The 21,248-nt window shown below is 46.1% G+C and overlaps 1 protein-coding gene across 1 annotated transcript in view; it reads right to left on the bottom strand.

Moving 5' to 3' along the window:
* plxnb2b (plexin b2b) overlaps positions 1-21,248 on the bottom strand; it is a 111,542-nt gene that overhangs the window by 25,685 nt on the left and 64,609 nt on the right. The window contains exons 4-16 of the mRNA XM_068312349.1: positions 9,681-10,810; positions 9,203-9,391; positions 8,972-9,097; positions 8,113-8,213; positions 7,308-7,434; positions 6,911-7,070; positions 6,185-6,296; positions 5,519-5,627; positions 4,945-5,052; positions 3,775-3,870; positions 3,136-3,223; positions 1,742-1,926; positions 622-770 (exon numbers count right to left, since the gene is read on the bottom strand). Of these exons, the coding sequence (XP_068168450.1) occupies positions 622-770; positions 1,742-1,926; positions 3,136-3,223; positions 3,775-3,870; positions 4,945-5,052; positions 5,519-5,627; positions 6,185-6,296; positions 6,911-7,070; positions 7,308-7,434; positions 8,113-8,213; positions 8,972-9,097; positions 9,203-9,391; positions 9,681-10,808 (2,678 nt within the window). The 5' untranslated portion in view covers positions 10,809-10,810. The remainder of the gene's footprint in view (positions 1-621; positions 771-1,741; positions 1,927-3,135; positions 3,224-3,774; positions 3,871-4,944; positions 5,053-5,518; positions 5,628-6,184; positions 6,297-6,910; positions 7,071-7,307; positions 7,435-8,112; positions 8,214-8,971; positions 9,098-9,202; positions 9,392-9,680; positions 10,811-21,248) is intronic.

Here is a 21,248-nt window from a genome sequence, read left to right as displayed (position 1 = left end):
GTATGTACAGATGGAATGACGGAAAAAAGACAGGGAAGAAAAGGTGATTTTTAAATGTTATATCGCCACCTGCTGCGCTGGCATGTACACTGCATGTGAAAGGAGAAGGCTACCGTTTTAAAAAATGCTTTCAGCCTCATTCAGTCCAGCTCTTTGAACAGTTGAGGTGTTTTTCTGTGGTCCACCACAGACGTCCATTAGGTCACAACCCCGCAGAAGCACTCCTTCAGAGTAACACCACCGATATCAGTGTACATTTCCCTGATGATACATCTGTTCTTTGTCTGAAGAAAAATCAGATCTTGAATTTAAGGGCTTATTTTTACAGCTTGGTATTCACACTTGTTCTCAGCGACATTCACCTTTTAAAAGAGTGATACTCTTTCTAAATCAACCGACGTCTGGAGACCTTCAGATCGATACAGTGGAATAATGAGCTAAATAAATTATAGTAGCAGGTCACCTCCAGCAGAGCAGAGCAACCCTCAGCTGATTGCGTCCAAAAGTTTACAAAAAAAGTGTGTGTGTGTGTGTGGGTGTGTGTGTGTGTGTGTGTGTGTGTGTGTGTGTGTGTGTGTGTGTGTGTGTGTGTGTGTGTGTGTGTGTGTGTGTGTGTGTCACCTGGTGGAGACGGAGTACTTCTCAACTTGATGGATGCAGGGCTGCTTGACCACAGTGATGCTTTTGATGTCTTCTCCATGGATGCCAAGGTTGGAGCCGCGGATGGTGATGGAGATCCCTCCCTTCAGGGGTCCGAAACGAGGGATGATCTGCAGGGGGCGCCAGAGGGGTGAGGGTTTACAAACACTTTTTTTTTAGATTTGGCACTGATTTTCCAAAAACCCCGATATTCAATGTGTGGAAATTTGATTTTTTTCCATGAGAATGAAAGAAATAGTTGAAAGTCAGGAAAGAATTTCCAGGTTAATACTTTGAAGTCTGAGGAGATGCTATGCATTCTGGGAAATCTGAGTGCCGCTGAGGTTAGCACACTGCAGCAAAGTCGTTACAAGCAAAAAAAGTTTAGCATGAAGTTTAGCAACACCTCTGTGTGTTAGCAGGATTATAGAAAACTAAAAATGACGCATGGAACTTTATGGAAGCAGGAACATAAACTACTTGATTGATCACATTGAAACTGGATGGAAGAGTTGGACCTGCTTCTGGAACGGATCCAGATTAATGGACGGAGCCATAAAACTTTTCTCACTTCCTTTAAAGTCGCTGCTTCTTGGCAGCGGTTCGCCGTCTGCTGAGAGTCCTTTTAGTTAAATTAGCTTTAAGCTCAAAGTGCACCTGAGGTCAATGATGTCATCATTTTCAGGATGTGGTCATAAAACTACCCAACAGATTGAAATGACATCCTGTTGATGGTGCCGGATGAAAGTCATTCTGGGGCTATTTTATCATTGACAGAAAATCCAATAATGATCTATTAATAGTTATTGACCAATAACCATTAGACAAAACAGCGAACACACAGTTTATAATAATGTTTGCTCATGACCTCAGCAGACGTCAACACAACTCTTGATAGCCGTGTGTCGATGATAATGAGGCAGCGGCGATTAAGCCAGCAAAGACAGAATTGATCCATCTAGCGGCGCCTCAGATCAGCTGAAGTAGACTCCTCACAGGGCAGTCAGGTCTGATCAATAGTCCAATCAGCATCAGTGCCTCCTCACCGCTAAGCACAACACTTTAATGCACCTCTACGGTCGGCGGCGGTGGAAGTACTCACATCAGTGATCTGGGGGTCAGGGCACTCGATGCTGTAAGGATCCGCGGCCCCCAGCTGATCGACGTTACACAACTTCTCGTACACACACGCCTTCTGCTTGGGGCACCACACACACCTGTACTTGGTGTCAGCGTTTTTACAAAGGCTGCAGTCCTGCCTCCCCACAGAGCAGTTGTACAGGGTCACTGGAGGGACAAAAAGGTCACATCACTTCCCCTTATTTATCAAACATTGTCCTGATGAGTTAAAATCCACCTCATTTACAGGTAAATACTGGAGCAGGAAAAAATCAGTCTCCATGGCGACACGCTGACCTGCCCTACACTCTCTGATTACTTCAGCTATTGTGTTCTATTCACTGGTACGTCTGACCATTGTACAGTAGAACCTATTATTTCTGTCTGTTAGCAATCACATACATTAATGCATATGTTTGAAAGTACATTTAAATTCATATATGTAAATTCATTCAAAGCAATGTAAAATATTCTCTACTGTACACCAACTGGAGTGAGTTTTAAGACTTCAGAGATTCTTGGTACTTCAACATGTGCATTATTAGTATTACTGTCATTGCCAACATTATCATTATCAATATTATTATTCTACAGGAGTCTATTAACTTTCATCCAAAGTCATTTACAGAAAACAATTATTGAGCTGATCAATAATGAAAATGGGTTTTAACAGTCAAATAGTGCAACTCATACTCATAATAAATAACCAATACTTTAATTAGAACAAATGACTCAAATATTCTGCCTCAGCTAATTCCATTTATTCATCGTTTGACATTGAAGAAAGTTTTCATGTCAACATTTCTGAGCAAATCTAAACTCCACTTCCTGTAAACAAATAAACACGTAAAGAAGTTGTTAGAGGTACATGTTAATGGAAATACATGTTCATGCATTGCTCCCCTCTTGAACCGGCGCTGCCCTCTAGTCTTTAAATTGTGTGTGTGTGTATTTGTGTGGCCCGTTTTTATTGTTGTTTTATTAATGAGAACAGGTGAAAATAAGTAAAGGATTGAGTATCATGTCTGAAGTTAAACACAGTTTTAACTGAGATCGGTGTTTAATATAATATAATTAACAGTATTTGTATTTTTTGATTTATTTTCCTTAGTCTATTAAATACATCACAATACAGCAATTTTTATATTCGTGATGAATCTGCTTCTTGTGTGATTTAATTTGATTTGCATGATGAGATAAACATTATAATGAATCCTCCTCATTTGGTAAAAACGTGGCAGTATATTAATTTTCTGTTTATTTCCATTGGAGAGCAGCTGCCTCCCATGTGAAGGAGGCCCCCCCGCTGGGAGCTGTAGTGAACACATGGAGCATCACAAACAATCAAATCCCACAATAACAAGTGGGGGAGCGTACCATTCAGAGTACTGTCCATCTTCTTGCCTGAATCCTTGTGCTTCACGTAGAAAAGAACGTTGGTCTCTGGAGACTTGTCGTACGAAAACTAAAAAAAAACACAGGAGAAAATGAACGATTAATCCAGAATCCAGTGATTAATGGCTCTTAAGCTCCTCTCTGCTAACAGAGTGGGCTGCTGCCCCCCCCCCCCCCCCCCGCCAAGACAGGAGGAAAGGAGGGACTCCTTGTTTCCACTCATTCTGGAGGATACCCAGCTGAAGAACATCGCTGGAGGCGATGCACTGCTTGTCTCCTAATCTCTGAATCAGGTCCATTGAAGAGCATCTGTCCATTAGGGGGCACTAGACAACAAGGGGGGGGGGGTTCCACCGTTCTAATATAAATAATAGACCTGCATATTTCTAATATGTATTGTTTTCATGATTTTCTTTGAGGAAAAAACAAAAAGTCTTTTTGTTGACCTTAAAATAAACTTTAGGAGCTTTACGTCAGATTCCTCTCTGCTGTGCTGTGATTGGTTGAGCTTTCATCGCTAAGCACTAATTCTCAGTTGCTATGGGCAAAAGCTTCTCCTTAAATTACTGTAACGTTAAAGAAATATAACTTCTGGGGTGACAAATGCTGTGTGTGACTCACGTTGAAGCCGCTGAAGGTGTAAAAAGGCTCCTCCTCCAAGTTGACGTCTTCTTCCATGTTTCTCATCAGCTCGGTGCCGATGGTGAAACCTCGATTCTGGAGAGCAAACGAAAACCAGAAATGATGTTGGACAATCAGTCAGTAAATGTGAAGGAACAGCTCGTCTTAGCTTAGCATTAAGAGCTAAATCTCGAATTGGCATGTAGATCAGGAACCTAAGAGAAATCTGACTCCTGATTCAATCACTTTCAGCTTCAATCTAATCCCACGTCAGTCTGGATTTCTGTCCAGACCCTGTGAACATAGTCCAAGAAGTCAGATTACATTTTCTGGATCTTGATGAAGATTTGGATCTACACCTAAAACTTAAGTAAATCAAACTTTTAGGTAAATTAATTTAAATTTGATGCCCTCTGAGTATTTTAGATATCATATAATTCATTACTGGGATGCTCCGGCTCTACCTGGAGCTGTCGCTGAGCTCAGCTCTCTTGTCGTTTCCCAGATATAATTGATAAGCGATGTGAGCAGCAGCAGGTCTTTACTGGGGGGGGTTTAAGGCGTTACGTTACATAAAACCTTTAGCGATGCCACAAATACTGTGATTAGCACGTCTCTGACTCTTCCAATCACTCTACTGAGGTTGTCCTCTTGAGAACAGCATGATGACATGATGTCTGCAGAGTCAAGGTGTGACCCCCACCTCAAGGTCCTCCCTTGTCAGCTGTTAGCGCCGTTACCTGTAGCATCACCACCGAATGACTAGTTCAGCTGGAATGTAAATTGATTTTCTATACAGGGACAAAGCATCCGGAAGCCCTTAATGAGGACCGGCCCCCTAATGGCCCCCTGTTATCAGCCTGGTGATTAATGGGGGCCGGTCTGGCTGACTCACTCTTCCAGGTTTCGCTGTGAGTGTGGCGCAATGCAGGTCATGTGACCACCCACCTGCTCTCTCCTGATTGGAAGGCAGTTTGTGTTATTGCCTCTCGATGTGCGCCGGTCTGTAAATTATGCTGGACTTTTGTTAGCGTCGCTTTTTGTTAGCGTGTGAGCAATTTCTGTATGAGATGAGTATTGATTTCTGCTGTTGTTAAAATTGGAATCAATCCAGTTTACAGAGGTTTAAATAAATGAGCGAATCCCAGGAGCTCCGAGTCGCCTCCTCACCCGGTTTACGTTGATTCCCTCGAAGCTGATCCGAGTCTTGTAGCCCACCGGGATCAGCACAGGATCCGGATTCTCAAACCGAGGACACTTGGCTCCTTCGTTTGACCCCTGAGGAGACGCCACAATCCTTTGAATCACCTACAACACGACGACAAGAGAGCGGACACGCCGTCTCCCGAGACAGATAACAGTATCTCTGAAACATCTGCTGACTCGTCGAGTGACGTCCTCCACGCTGCTGTCTTTGTCTCACACGACTCGGCTGATTCTGGGATTTTAGTTTATTGTCAGGAGAGACTTTCATCTCTAAGGAATCTCAGACAGACGTTAAACACGTCGCTTCAAACTCCTGCAATATTTTCCAGGAACACTTTACATCCAAAAATAGCTACAGGGGTATTTAAAGCAGGATCATATGTATAATGATGGCTGCATGCATGCTAATATTAATGTAAGCTGCATCCTAATGCTAACCTTATAGGAGTGATGCCCAGATGCTGTCAGGCTACCAATCAGGATTCAAGATTTTTTTCCAGCTTTGACATGTGACCCAAAGGTTGCCCTGGAAACAAACCTGAACATGTTTGATGATGTCGGAGTCCTTCACCTCGTCGATGTCGCTGCAGGTGTGGTCTCTGGTGTTCCACTGGCAGCCCCATAGACTGGCCACACACGACATGCACCTGGAAACAGGAGAAACACACACACACACACACACACACACACACACACACACACACACACACACACACACACACACACACACACACACACACACACACACACACACACACACACAATGAGGCAGGAATGCATACACATACGAAAACATGCAAACTCATCAAAGATTGTCCGGCACGAAAATCCATGAAGCTGACAACAAAATGGATCTGAGCAAGTTCACATAAGCAAAGCTCGTTCATCACGCGTTCCTGAGTGTGAAAGGAATGAAGGAAAAAATAAGCAGGGTGGGAAAAACAAGTGAGATTGACTTTCATTTTTTGATTAATGAAAAGGAAACAGGCAATTTCCTTGGCTCGGTAATAAACGCTGGGGAGAAAATGCAAGAGGTGCATCTGAAACAGCCATGAATCACAATTTACAAACAGACTTGATCTCTCATCTGTTCTTGCAGGGTGATGCGTTCACATCAAGGCTGGCAGCTGATGCTGGGTTCAGTGTCGCTGTGTATTTTCGGTGGGCGGTAGAGCAGAACTGATGGATTAAGTGTCTGACTCACGGCGTGTTTTCTGATTTCCTCACGGTGGCGGCGCAGTTGTAGAACTTATAGTCCCGCGTGGCGAGCTCCACGGTCTCATTGACGAAGATTCTGACCGGCACGGCCACAAAGTCTGAGGACAGAGGAAGAGGAAGCCCGGTTATAATAATCAGAATGGCCTCTGACTACGCATCTTCTCAGTCAACCAGAGTTCTAATCTGTGTTGATTCAAGCTCAAAATGCCGATGCTAACATGCTGAAGGAGGAAAGGGAAATCGCTGGACGAATGCACAACTAAATAAATGGAGTCACAACTTGCTTGGAAAACTCCGAAGGTTGTAATTTATGATTGGTCAAGAAGAAAAGCCAAACAGATTCAGCATTCATTTTTAACATCATTAGAAATGATAGATTACATTTCAAAAACCAGACAAACACTCGGTAGAGCACAAACCTCCACCAGAGCCCAGCGGCCCCCCTTCAACTCCATCGAACCTCATCCACCCACTGCAAAGTCAGAAAACTCAGAGTTTCAACCCTCTAAATATGTTGGATTGCTTTTCATAAAAGATCCATTATTCCCTGAGAAATTAAAATGTCAAGAAATGACAGAGCAATGTTAAAAAATGCGGGAAAACAAATCCTGGCCCCTCTTCCACACCACACTTCATCATCATCATCATCATCATCACTCCTGGAGCTGGTCCAGACTGACATTCCAGAAACGTCCCTCCCCAGAGGCAGTACCTTGGTCCTCAGGTGTGGGTGGTATCTCTGAGGGGTTGGGCAGATGGCAGGTGATGTGACCCGGGTCAGACATGGCTCCCTCACTCTGGAAATCCCGGATAGCGCAGTGCAGACGGTCGGAAGGTCCGATGGCAGGAAGGGACGGGATGCCGATGGTCACCTGATCGGCAAACAAACAATCAAAGGAACAGTTTGAAGCTGAAAGGGTTAATAGTCGGAGCGACTGGAGTTTTCAGGATGGATCGATGAGGAGCGGGACGACCTCGAGTCCGGGGTCTCTGACTCGCAGGAATTGGTTATGACTCACATTCATGGATTTTAGCAGATGGAGCTCTGCAGGGTGAACAGAGGGATGGAATGAGTGAGGAGAGGAGGAAGAGGAGGAGCGGCGCTCTACCTTCTGGGTCTTTTTACAGGAGAGGTTGGAGGGGTGGAAGGAGCGGATGGTCACACACTCCTGCTTCGGGCTCCACACCCAGCCGTTCTTCTCCTCCGCCCGCCGGCACTCAGACCTCCTGGTGCACCTTGAGAGGAACACGAGCCGTTAGGTTTGGTGAGGCTTCATGTGATAAAAACATAACGCAGGCTGAGTAAATTAGTTTGAATCATTTTATTTTTACTCTTAACGGTCTTAATCCACCTCACAGCGGCTCTGCTGGGAGGAACAGCAGGGGACCAACAGGGAGGGGCCAAAAACACCTGTTTAATATTAATAGTATGCTAATATATTATTTACTGCAACCATAAGGTGTGACTGCGAGACAGCTGAAACCAGATCCTCCCACCTTTTAATACAGCACAGATTCTAAAAGTATGGTGAAACTTCCAAAAATTACGTATTAAATAAGACTTTTTAATTAAATTAGGTCTTTATTAATCAAATTTATCCCGACTGCTCTACGCTCTCCCTCGTAGGTACTAACATATATCTATAAATATTCCGTTTTCTGTTGATAAAAAGGAAAAAAAATCACTATGAAAAAACAAGTTGTGTATCCATGACTATAAAAATTTCATTAAGATATGCAGAAGTCACGTAATCTGTAGGAGCAAAGGATTCATAAATCACAAAAAAAATTTTCTTTAAACACCGAAACTCTTATTGAAATACAAAGCTGGAAGATCACCCAACAACCTGCTGTGTGTGTGTGCACACGCTTACAGGTGTGTGTGCACACGCTTACAGGTGTGTGCGTTCTCACCTGCCCTCCAGGACACACCAGCCGCAGTACGGGTCCCGCAGAGCCACGCATGATTGGCAGTCCGTCTTCTTGAGGCAAGTCTGAACCGGGACCTTGTGGATCTGCAGCGTGATGACATGAAACATCATCAACGGAGACCCGGTGAGCGGGGGGGGGGTCTGAAACCATGTGTGGATTATGGATTGGATTCGGACACCCAATGCTGATCTGATCTGCATTGTAGTCTGGATTGTAATCTGGATCCCATTCGGTAATCCAGACAGGTTATTGTATTTTCAGTGGTCCAGTTCTGTCACATATCTTTACGTCAGACCTTCAGTTTGGTCAACGGTTTTGCGAGCACCACTGTAAATCTCTCCCTGCTTGTTTTAGCGGCGACAGCGTCGGCGGGGGCGTTGTAGTCAAAACTGGGACTCTTTCTGCTCGTCATTCTCAGATCAAGATCCCTTTTCCTAATCAGATGAAAACTGCAGTTCACTGATAAAAAATAATGTCTCTGCCGGGTCACATAGCTAAAATCTTGTAACCCTACAAAACGACCCAACAAAAGGTGTTGCTAAGCAACCAGGGTACGAAAGTAGTGCAGAGTGGTTTCTATAATGAGCAAACAATTTCTAAGTATAAATATTCACATTTAGTATATTTATACATCTTGATTTATGATAAACTGACAGACGAGGGCTTTATTCATTATTTAAAAACAAGTCATTCTCAACCTGAGCCGATCCTGTGTACGCTCACAGAGCTCATGGGAACAAAAACCACTTGTGAGAACCTCGGTAGTTCCAGAGCAACAAAAGTGGTTTCTACGGAGTTGTTGGGTTCCTGTGGTCTGAAAACATTCTGCTGACACACCCACCTTCTTCTCTGTGGTGATGTAGATGTGGCTGCTGTTGAGGTCAAAGAAAAGGTTCTTGTTGATCTTCTCCCCAATTCCGTCCACCAGAGTCTTGCTGTAGATGTACGGCTCCTCATTCAGATGCACCTGAGCCCAAAAACACCGTCAAATACAATGTTTTTACTGTAAAACCCCCACCCTCTAATGCACCATGGGTAAAAACAAAACCAGTCAAGCACAGAAACCCCCCACCTTAAAGACTTCCCCCTGGTTGTTCCCCAAGAAAGCGATGGTGTGACCGTTCTCAACGGCCACGGCCACGGCGGTCAGGAGGTCCGACTGGGTCAGCACCGCATCCGCCTTCAGGGCGAATCTGGGCTTGCTGGCCAGAGGGGAAGGCAGGAAGTCGCCCCCACACTTAAAGTTCTCCAACGTGTCCTTCTGTTGAAGACAAAGGTAGAAGAAAGAGATTTCATTCAAAGGATGTGACAGAAGATATAGACAATCAACTTGAACCCTAACCCGCCAAACTCCCATCTTCAAGAACCTAATACAATGGGAACAGATGTGGAAGGAAGAGCAGCAGAATACAAAAGGATCTGCAGAAAGTAAACAGCAATGCGTCTATGCATTATTGATTTAGCAAAGGGAATCTGCAAAACACTTTGCACTCATTTATTTCACTCAGACTCCTTTAAAACTCCAAACAGCCAACAACAGAGGTACGTACTGCGATTCTCGATGTGCAGAATTCGTCAGTTTTGGACGAGTAGGGGATATCCACAGCGGGAAACCCGGATATCTTCCCTGAGTCGCTGTAGCAGGCGCTGATGATGTCCACCAGCCGCTCGTTGATGGCGTTGAGTGGATACATGCAGAGCGCCGAGTCGCTGTCGTCCTCGTCAGAACTCGCCACCGTGAACAGGACCTTCTGCCACGAGACCACCTTACCGAACATACCTGAATGGGTCATGATCTGTGCCAGCTCTTTCCCTGGCGCGGCCACGTACCCGGCTTGGACTTTGTTGTATCGGTTATTGGGGCCGCAGTTTAACTGGAGCTCCGTGTGGGAATAGTAGTGCTGGTCGTCTTCGCAAAGACGAGATATAAAGGTTAGGTTTTTATTATCCGAACCGTCAAGAGTCCGCGAGAAGAGGAAGTAAATAAAACCCTCCTCTTTGAAGGCAAGGCGGAAGTCGTGCAGGTACTTGGGAACGAAGGGCGTCGTCTGAACCGTCGACGCCTCGATGATGCTCTCGAACACCACCCAATCGCGGTAGTCCTGAAGGATTCGTGTGCTGATGAGTTTTGTGCTGTCCAGGCTTCCGTAGCCCTTCCCAACGAGAAAGACACTGAAGACGTTCCCATCTTTTGAGAAGGTGGACATGACGCCCACCACGTTCACGTTATCCTCTATGCTAGCCACGTAAGTCCTCTCTCCGTTGCTGTCGCTGTAGTAGAGCTGCTGCTCCACGTTGGTCAGGTTGAGGAGGGAGCAGATGCCCCGGTACCGGCTGCCGCACACTATGAGGCTCCCGTGGGACGGGTGGATCAACAGGAGTTTGTTGAGGTTGGGCATGAGCTTTGTGTCCTGGCACGCCGAAGCAGGAGGCGTACACATCCGAGCGTCCGCTTTGGGTCCCGTCTCGGCACGAGCCTGCAGGCGCAGCGACGGCCCCAGCTGATAGATGGCGTTGACGGCCCCCAGGTAGATGCGGCCCGTCTGGAGGTCCTGGACAACATTGTTAATGTAGGTCTCGGAGGTGAACTCCTGGATGGAATCGGCGCTGCTCTCCCGCTGGGCTCGTGAGACGGATTTACAGAGGAGGAAGAAGAGGAGGGAGATCCAGCTCGCCATATCTGGTGAGAACAAACAGAGAGTTTCATTATTAATGCACTTAAATGCAATTTGAAGTGTACATGAACCATTTGCATCACATGATGGCAGCCCGTTGGTCACATAGACGGCCAATCAGTTCAAAGAAACAGAACAGCTTTAACAGAAAGTCAATACTGATCTGAGATACAACGGAGATATCGATCCTCTCACCTTCATCTCTGCTCCTTTTTTAAAAGGCATTGTGTGTAGTCGGAGGAATGCAGGTAGCTTCTAGCCACTTCTAAAGCCACCACTTGAATTTCATTCATATTTATGTACAGATTTGAATAAAAGTTTGCAAGATGGACTAGATTGTCACAAAATAAAGGTGTCGTACAATTTTTTCCTGTCGTCTTGTTGGAGTCTGGGATGTTCTCAGATTAGCAGTACTGCTGCTTTTGCATCCACGCTACCAGTTTGTGCGAAAAACCTTCTGCTGCATGTTTTCCTGACTGGAAGCAATGTTCACATGAATTTCCTCAAAGCAGAATTAATTTCTTGTTGTTACAATTTTAAGATTGCTGAAACTTCATTTATGATTCCTGTTTCTAAATTGGACTAAATAATGAGCACTTAGTCCATTAACGTGATGCAAATAAACTGTAATTAACATTAACAAGGAAGCAAAATTTAGCATAGCAAGCGTGTGTCTCAGAAATCTTCACATTTCATTCCTTTTGTGATAAAAGCAGAGAAACATTTGAACATATCTGAACTTTTTATTTCTCACTTTCTAACATTGTCCAGGGTTGTGAAGAGACACATTTAAATTTAGTTTGATATGTGAAGTATTTTAGTTTCAAGGTTCATGCGTGGACTGTGACAGACACAGACAAACATCCCATAATAACACTCAACACAGTGATGCTCTCCCAACAAATGGGAGTCTATGCTGCGTTTTGACCTTGTTTTAATTATTTAAACTGCACAAATTCATTTCATTCACCCGACCAGATGAAACGATCCGGTGAGGAGACATTCATGTGGGTGACACTGATCCCACAGAGCGGCGCGTGAATCACATCGAGACGCAGATTCAGGTTATTGAGATTAAAATACGACTAAAAAAAAAAACGGCCTGGAGCTAACAAGCGGTTTGCGTGTGACTCAACTTGCTGCACCAGTTCCATAAAGGGTGACTTATTTTGGATTTAATTGACTTAATATCAGAAAAGATTAAGGCAGAGAGCTCGATGTCGAACCATAACACAATGAAATCCTCTTTAAAAGGTTTGGATCCGTTCCAGCTTCTTCTACTGATGCTCCCAGGAAGAACGACGTCTATGGAAAAATGATCCCACGGGATCCTGTGAAACACGTCCAGCCCGGCTGCTGTTTGAACCATCATTTTACGTGGCCCGCAACTGCATAAAAGGTCAGAGTGTCTAAAAATAAATACGTCCAGAGTGCGTTGACCAAAACTTAAATTTCCCACAATTTAATAATCAAGCCCATTTTTAATTTTGACAAAAACTTTTTGAAGAAAGTTAATGTTCTAACTTGTGTTTGATGTTATTTTTCTTTATTCTCTTGGATAGTTTGGTCCTTGATTGATGGAGTTTTGCTGGTTTCATAACCTGACAAATTAAAAGAAACAGACAGACATGTTTTTTTTCTGTGCAAATGTAATGTTTGTAACTTGAATAAGCAATAATTTAAGTTATTTAAAATTAAGGAATGATTACATTTATTTTACAGTACATTAAGTTGCATTTAGTTACATTTATTAGTTACATCTGGCCCTTCGATTACAGCCATTGTGCTGATGTGGCCCTCAGTGAAAACGAGTTGAACGCCCCTGTTCTATAGCGATTGTGTGACCATGATGTCATGTGGTTTCAGACCCCCCCCCTAGAAACACCCACGTGTGATAACCAGCTGCTGGATTTCTCAACCTGTTGTTCCTCACCGGACTAAACGGAGGGGGGATATTTATCCAGAAGGGGAACCTGTTCATTTTACCGGTGACTCCCATCTGATTTGAAGTGCCCACTACTCCCTTTTATTTTTATACGCATTAACCGCCTCGCCTCCACCCCCCCCACCCCCCACCCCAACCAATTTCACTGTGTAAATACTTTGTGCCCTTTTCCATCCCCAGCCTTAAATATTTCAATTAAATTTAAAACGATGCTATAAAATCTCTGCCTGTGCTTCTTCAGGACAGAAATATGAGCAGCTGGTTTTTATCGCTTAAATTCAGAGGAGGGGGCTGCCAGCGTTTAACTAACGGCTGGACGAAATACAACGGACGCCATGTGGATGAATAACTCAGCTTTTTAGCAACAAAACATCTAGAAATCTGTTTCCAAAAAAAAAAAAGTTAGGATGCTGGGTAAGATGTAAATAAAAACAGATTGTGGAAAACATTTCATCAACGATTACTAAAATGTTTAAAACAAGGATATTTATAATGTTTTGAAAATTAGACCCAGCTGAATTTGTGAGTTGTGATCGAGGCAACAAAAGAGCGTGATGATTGCTTCACGCTTAAAGTAAACCACCTGGTGGAACATCAGCGTTAACGACGTTACCTGGCAACAGGTAGGTCACGTGACTGGGTGTTAAAAGCATCCATCGGGGGTTCACAATAGACTCACTTTAAAGTTAGTGTGGTTTCACAGGAAGCATACTGTGTATCTGTATTGTACGGTGTCTCACTTTAATCTTTTATTATCCTCCATTTCCCCATTTCCTTCACTTTAATCCCTGATTTATGTTCCTGCAGGGCGATACAGTTCTACAAGCTCGTTTTATTCTAATTACGTCTCAATTTGTGTTCATCTAATTACATTTCAGGGACTAGACGTCAGCATATGGACGTTTTTCTCATGACCAGCTGCTGCTTGATGGGGGAAACGGTTTGGAGGTTGAGGTAGTTTGGCTCCTGACCCTTAATTTGAATCGTCTTCTGTTGGAAACACCTGGAGAATCAGGTGATTCTTTATCTTCATCAGTCTCTTCTATAAATGCGGGTAAACCCTTTGGCAAACTGTCACATCCACTCGCTCGACCCCACAGAGAGACGCTGGATTATGTCAACATCCTCTGTGACAGAAAATCACTCAATCCTTTGACTCCCAATCAAACGGCGTGACGAAGCAACTCTGCGTCTGCGGTGAACGACGTCTCAAGGCGCTCATTTAGGTTTCACAAACTCCCGTTCCACTTACATCCGTGACTTCAAAGAGGCCGTTTCCTATTCATGCAAATCCTATAGCTGCCCCCCCCCACCCCCGATCAGAGGAAACCAAGTTCCCCTCAGATGCTGCATAATGGGTCAGAGCAAACCGAAATTCTGAACACATTTCAAAGCAGCCTGTCCTCTCCCAGGATGTCTCCTCCTGTCGCTCCATCACTTTTCATCCTTTTTTCACAGGTTTAATCCTGAACGCTTGAATTAAAGAGGCTTCAAAGAGCCCGAAGAGAGGCAGACGTCTCCTGGGAGGGTTGTGGATGGGGATGGGGATGGGGTGGAGGGGGCACAGGTGGAAAATGAGCCCTGCTTCTCTACCTTCGTTTCTCCAACATGGTGACCGGGCTTTAGCGAATGCAACACGGCTAAATTTAGCATCTGCGTCAGCCTGAGGCTAATGAACCCCCCCCCCCGACAGCCAGGGATAAATTATAATGAGACGCATCATTTGCTAACGATGCCGAACACGCCAGCGAAGGAGTCGCAGAATTTAAAAGTTCCTGATTGGTGCAGTTTAAGCATCGACTAATGAGTTACAGGAAAAGTCAAACATGTTTTCACTTAGTCGAGTTTGTTAATGAGTTTTACCTCAGAGTCGAGACGGAACAAAAGCTTTTTGGATTGTAAACATCAACTACACCTTTAGATTAATATTTCACATTTATCTACAAAAACACATCCTTTTCTGAAGTGGGACGTTTGCAATGAATTATGGGAGAATTAAGGAAGAACCAGGGAACCAATGAGACACCTGAACTGTTTCCCATCTGCATTCAAGTGCAACTAAATGGAGGACCCAGAATCTCTTATGATGCATTCATAAACACTCATCATGCATTATAACAACAGTCCAGGAGCTTTAGAGACTTGACTTGTCAGGACTGCTTTTCTGGGATGTCTGAGGAACCGGTAATCTGATCCGATTCCACCAGGAGAGGAATGAACGATGACCTGATGATGTGTGATTATTACCAGAACAAAACCGATCCGACTGACGACGTGACGGGACGCGTACCCCATTCCGTGGATGGAGATTCTCAAACCGCCGCCCACTCGTGACTCAGAGCGCTGGAAGATGAGGTTGAAAAGAATTGGGACTGGGCCCTAATCTGCCTGACTTAAACCGATTTATCAGCTCACATCTTTAGCTTTCTGTTCCGATCAGATGGAGCTGCTGAGATGAAACACGCTTCAGCCTGCAAACTGAAAGGCGTATCCACACACACACACACACCCCCCCCACACACACACACACACTTCCCCTCCAAACGGGTCAGGATGTGTTTGGACAGGAGGAGAATCTCCTGGCGCGGGAGGAAGGAAGATAAACGCAGCGGTGAACAAACACACTCGGATGCAGCATCACAGCAGGAAGTGCTGACGGCGTAATACCCCCCCCATCACCAATCCCCTGAACCCCCACCACCACCACCAAAGGCTCCTCCAGGCCCCGCCATGTTGCTTTTTGACACCGGGCCACTAACGCCCGTGGTGGCGGTCCGAGCGCCGCGGCCACCTCCTCTAGGATGGCGCCACGCCGGGAGGAAGCGTGCCTCCACCGGGGGGAGCGGCGGATCAGGAAGGAGGAAATGATAACTGCTGACCCGGCGAGTTTAGGAGCGTCTCATTAAAACAAGAAACCGATATGATAAATAAAAAACAGACCCCCCCTCCACCCCCGCCACCGAACATAATAGGATCTCACCCCACGCCGCTATCACTCATATTCAGCAGTTTCTCTGCTCTGACACTGATGTGTGTGTGTGTGTGTGTGTGTGTTTGTGTGTGTGTGTTGGGTGGTGGTGGGGGGGTGGGGGTCCTCGATGCTGGGGCCCCTTCCTCTGCTACACCATGATAAAGGTAAATGGTTTTAAATGACCAGCGTCTCCCCAGAGGCCTGGGGGCTGGCGGGGAGGATGGCGAGGGGATGCATCTGCCGCGTCTAGGTGTGCTGTGTGGGCCCGATAGCGTCGGCGTGGGTCAGTCTGGACGAGGGGTGGATAATTTCCCAGCATCCATCAGGAGAAGGTGAACAGGAGACGGAATTGGAGGGAGGGTGGCGGGGTAGGAGGCACTCCAGTATCCACATGAACAATTACACCCAAGTCAAAGCTGGCAGTTCATTTATTTCAGTTTGACTGACGGGCAGAACCAGAGCAGTGGGTGCGGTCAGGTGGCGCCTGATTGGCCGGATGGGACCAATCAGACATGCTGAAGCCTTTAAATCTGGCCAACGACCCAATCGGTGAGAGAATCTCCCTCCCATGTGGAAATGTGTCCCGTGTCATGTGCGTTTGTCTTGATGTATGACCACGAGTCAAGGGGCGTGAGAGTAGCCCCGCCCCTTCCCCCCTGCCACAGCCCCCCCCCCTCATTAGGACGGGCGGGGCTGCGTTTGCCCGTCTGCAGCTCCATCGCCATTTTCAAGGTTCCTGTTATCTCCTCTCCGCCAGTTGGACACTTGAGCAGTGAAAAGCTCACAACCCAGATTTAACTGTGTGTGTGTGTGTGTGTGTGTGTGTGTGTGTGTGTGTGTGTGTGTGTGTGTGTGTGTAGGGATACACTTCTCCGTGTCTCTTGTAATCGCTCAATCTCTGTTTGTCTCAAACAAACACACAAATGTAACCTCTCTCTTTGGACGGCAGCCGCTTGGGCTGATCTCCCAGCGTTAACTGCCCCCCCCTCCTGCCCCCCCCCCAGCCCCCCTCCCACCTGGACGCTCTAGCCGACTGTTTGCAGTGTGGACACAGCTGGCGGATGAGGGGAACCTGATTAAACGACCCGGCCTGCAGGAGCCAGGAGCTCCTCCACTACCGACGCCACGTCCAGACGGTTTCTAATAGACTCAAACTGTAGCAGGCGACCAATCAGAGACGAGCTCGCCTAATCGACCCCAATCACTCACAGACCTGCAGCTGAGATCCAGAACCTGAGAGAAAGGCACCGCCACATCCAACGACTGCTTTCAGATCGATATAAATTACAAAAAATTGCACAAAAGGAGGTAATGTGTTTGTTTGTTTGTTTGTTTGTTTGTTTAAAACACACATCTTTGACACCTGAGAAGGCCGAAAAAGTTGTAATGCCTTCATGATGTCTTTAAATTAAATTTTGACCCGACCGGCTAGGTAAAAATTACATTTAGAAACTGAAAATCTTGACATTACAAACAGGAAGCATGATCGGCGATGTCCCCCGTCACTTCCTGTCCATCAACCAATCGCTTAACAGTTCAGGAAACCAACCTCTGGGCGACGCCTGGATGGATCTTGACCTCGGGGGTTGTTTCTCAGATCAGGTAACGATTCATCCTCTTGCTCAGGGGCACTTCAGCCCCGTCGGATCGCTCGCGGTTTTAAACTTCGACTTCCTGCGTATGGATGCGTATGGATGGAGGGCGGCGTCTCGCCTGAGCGCCGCCCCGGGGGCGCCGCTCGCTCCCGACTCTGCTTACATTCAGGAACCGCAATTAAGAAGTCAGGCAGACAGACTGACTGCTGGGAAAGAATCCATTACACACCTTATTGGCTGTAATGATTTCACTTCAGCAGAATAAATTCCAATGAGCCGCGAAGGCGTCTTTAATGTGGTTTAGTCTCAATGCCCAGTTTGAGTCTGGTTCCACTGGGAATTACGGTTTCATGCTTTCTATGAAGACCACATTCGTAATGCCTCCTAGAGACAATCACAGTGAGTTATTATGCATTCATAATGATCTATGAATACACTGCTTCTGAGGCACTACATAAACAGACATAAATCATTATAGATGTGGTCTATAATTAATTAGAAACGTCAGAGTCTTATAGAATCTGCTATTCATAGACTGGAGACTGGCTAACCCCCCCCTTAATACCGGACCTAAAACCTGGGCTTCCCCGGACCCCTGAAGGTCTGCTGGGGAATCTTCTTCAGATGGTAATCTGGTAGCAGGTTGGGTAATCCAGTTAGCTCACCTTTAACAGGTTAGAAATCAGATTACTTTCCCATTCCCAGCAGCTCTTCGGGTAATTCAGCCGCGGGTGGGAGAAGCTGACGTACGCCCAGCAGGGAAATGCCTTCACAAAGACTTCCTGTTAGTTCACAAACAGTAAAGCCCCGCCTCCGTGTCATGATGTCATTTCCTCCAGGATTTATTTTACTTCCTTTAACGTTGTAGGAGAATAGATAACAGCACAAACGTGCCAAGACTGAACGCCCACATGCTTTTGGAGGGGCGGGGCCAGACACAGGTAGGTCACACCTGTGCACTTAGATGATCAGATCAGGAGTCATCCTGCTGAAGCAGGAAATGACAACATCAGTCCAGAAAATAAATCTCCGGGGTGGAAGGAGGGACGAGAACGATGGGAGGCGCGCCTCAGGAGGTCTTTGTGATCGCTGACAGCCATCCGTCAGCTGACTCACAGTGTGGATGACTCAGTGTGTCACGGTGGAGATATTCAATCATTGCTAATGACGGATGGCAATCAAAAGATTATTCAGCTCCTCTCCGGCAGACGGAGGAAAGGTCAGCATCAGGTAACGGCTGAATTAGCAGCAGAACGACCTCATAAAATTAAATGGAGGTGAAGATCTCCCGCCGCTAGGCCGCTTTGGGATCGGCACGGCGGTGGCGACCAATCACAGGAAGGGAAACGTCTTCCTGTCTCCACACAAGACTAAATCTCCAAACGACTACCATGAATATTGGTTTGTACTTCCTCCTCCTCTTCCTCCTCCGTGTTTCGGCGCTCCTGCAGCCGGAGGGGGAGGAGCTGCTAAGCAAGGTCTGACTAATGGCTAAACAAACACCATTACGGGGCCTCAGCGGCCAAACGCTGAGCTCCAGGAGTGCCGGAGCAGCTGAGTCTCTTAAACACTTAATCCCTGCTGCCCGCTCCGCCAGCGGCTCCTCTAAACCCGGCTTGGAGCCCCGGCGCTGAATGCTCGCTAATGATGGAGCGGGAGTAGGAGGGAGGACGTGCAGACGGGTGGCGGGCGTGCGTCGGCACGCGTGCTAACATCACCGGCCGTAAAAAACGGCAACCGTAAAAAAGTCAGGAGCGAAGCCAAGCTTAACGGGTCCCTTGGAGGCCCCCTCCCCAAACATCATGAGGCCCCCGGTTCTCCACATGTTCACCAAGAGGATTGGGTACACGTCTGTGCATGTTTGTGTGTCGCCTGACCCAACCGGCTAATCGTTTGCTTAGGAATGGGCATTTATAGCTGCTTACGTCCAGCAGCTAAACCACACCCGTGATCACATTACACACACACACACACACACACACACACACACACACACACACACACACACACACACACACACACACACACACACACACACACACACACACACACACACTCACACAATCAACTAGGAATGAGTGGGCCAGCCACTCAATGAGAGTGGGTGATTAGGCCCCGTGAGAGCAGGCCTGACCTTTCCCTCCACCCAGTCCTCCATGTGTGTTTTTATGAGTCAGTGGCTCCGAGCTCTCGGCTCGCGCCACTTCACATCAAATGTCAGCGACCAGACGGACGGGAGGACAGACAGGCGGACGGGGAGGAGACGACGGGAGGAGAGTGGAGGCTGCGAGTAAGTACCAAAGGAAAAGAGAGAAGGATAAAGAAAGATTAAAAGACGGAGCGACTGGCTGTCAGAAATCAATCTCCCGCCTCGCTTCGCTCAGTTTCTGCAGAGAAAGGAAAAACCAAGGTGTTTCTGAAATCTTGGTCGATGGTGGGAATTGGGCACTGGCCCCCAGAGGGTTCAACCCCCCCCCCACCTCTCCCATCTCCTTAAAAAAATACATAAAACCCAACCACCCCATACACAGTAGAGATGGTTGAGTCAGCACTTCTTAGAGGGAGTCAGACAGTCTGAAACAAGACCCCCCCCCCCTACTAAACATTAACATATAACATATAAGATTGTTAAGTTATTTATTTACAACTGGGGTTGTTTGCCTCACAAAAGATCAGATTTTAATTTAAATTCAGTTGAGTCGGCGTTTGGAACATATGGACACAGGAAATTATTCTCACTGAGAATAAACTTTGACAGTTTAAATGTTAATACAAATAATAACGTACACAATTTGTTGAAAGCATGTGTTCCAGATAGTAGTAGTATTGTGTCTAATGTCTTTATAACTGTAGTATTGTTGGAGAGAACAACTCCAACAACAGTCCCTTTAAATGACATTAAGAACAAACTAAACACCATCCGACAAACTATAAAACTGAATGAAATTAAATCCATACAGTTCTATGAGTAGTTTATAAAAATTATGACAATATTTCTGTAAAAGTAAAATGAATGAGTGGCTCCACTGCTCCCATTATTCTTGTCTCCTCTCTGATAGCTAACTCAATACATCTGAATGTTTGTCATATTAAATCTGAAGATGTCATCATGGATTACGAAGATTCTTTTAGCAGGCAAATAATCGTGAATGATTAAATTTATCGAGGATAATGATGGAGGAAGTTCACTGTGGATAAAACAGGTTTCAGAAATCCAGCTAAGACGGCCCAGCTGTTAGAGTAAGAATCGAGGCCGGACATACTGGATTATCATCACTATAATTACCATCTAATGGCATGTCAAGGTGGGTGATGCCGGCGCTACGACTTCCCATCTGTCTCCTCTTCCTCCTCCCATCATCTCAGAGGAGATAGCGAATCGGCGCTCGCTGCTGACGGGACGGAGGACTCACGGCGTGACGGCCGGGTTAATTAAGTTTGAAATCACAGAGATGATCAGTGGCGCTGCCACTCAGGAGGCCACCCCCCACCCCCTCCATTCCCTGGTGGCGTCCGTGCTACGACCAAACACTGTCTGACAGGTGGAGGCGTTGGTGTCAGTCATGAGAGGAGCGATCACTTAGATAAAGATAGAGAAGAGAAAGAAAAGGATGCAAAGGGCGATTACAGAGGAGGAGTCGTTTATCAAAGAGACGGGAGGTGAAAGGTTCTCCTCCTGTCATGGGTTTTGTTATTGGGGGGACAGGAGGGTTCTTACCTCAAGAGAAGGGGTCACACGTGCTATATACAAGCCAACATTGGTTTTGGAACGCTTTAGACATCGAACAAATCGGAATTCGACCAAAAAATTCAGAAAACGCGTCGAAACGCGAAACAAACGCAGTAACATCCGTCCTCCTCCTCTTCCTCTCCAACGTTCAGGTACGCCAACTGCTCACCACCACAAAAGTATAAATTCTTAACTTTATTGT

This window comes from Antennarius striatus, chromosome 4, assembly GCF_040054535.1.
Source record: "Antennarius striatus isolate MH-2024 chromosome 4, ASM4005453v1, whole genome shotgun sequence".
Lineage (NCBI taxonomy): Eukaryota > Metazoa > Chordata > Actinopteri > Lophiiformes > Antennariidae > Antennarius > Antennarius striatus.
The sequence above is the reverse complement of the archived record's forward strand: the minus strand, read 5'-3'. Positions and strand labels throughout refer to the sequence as shown.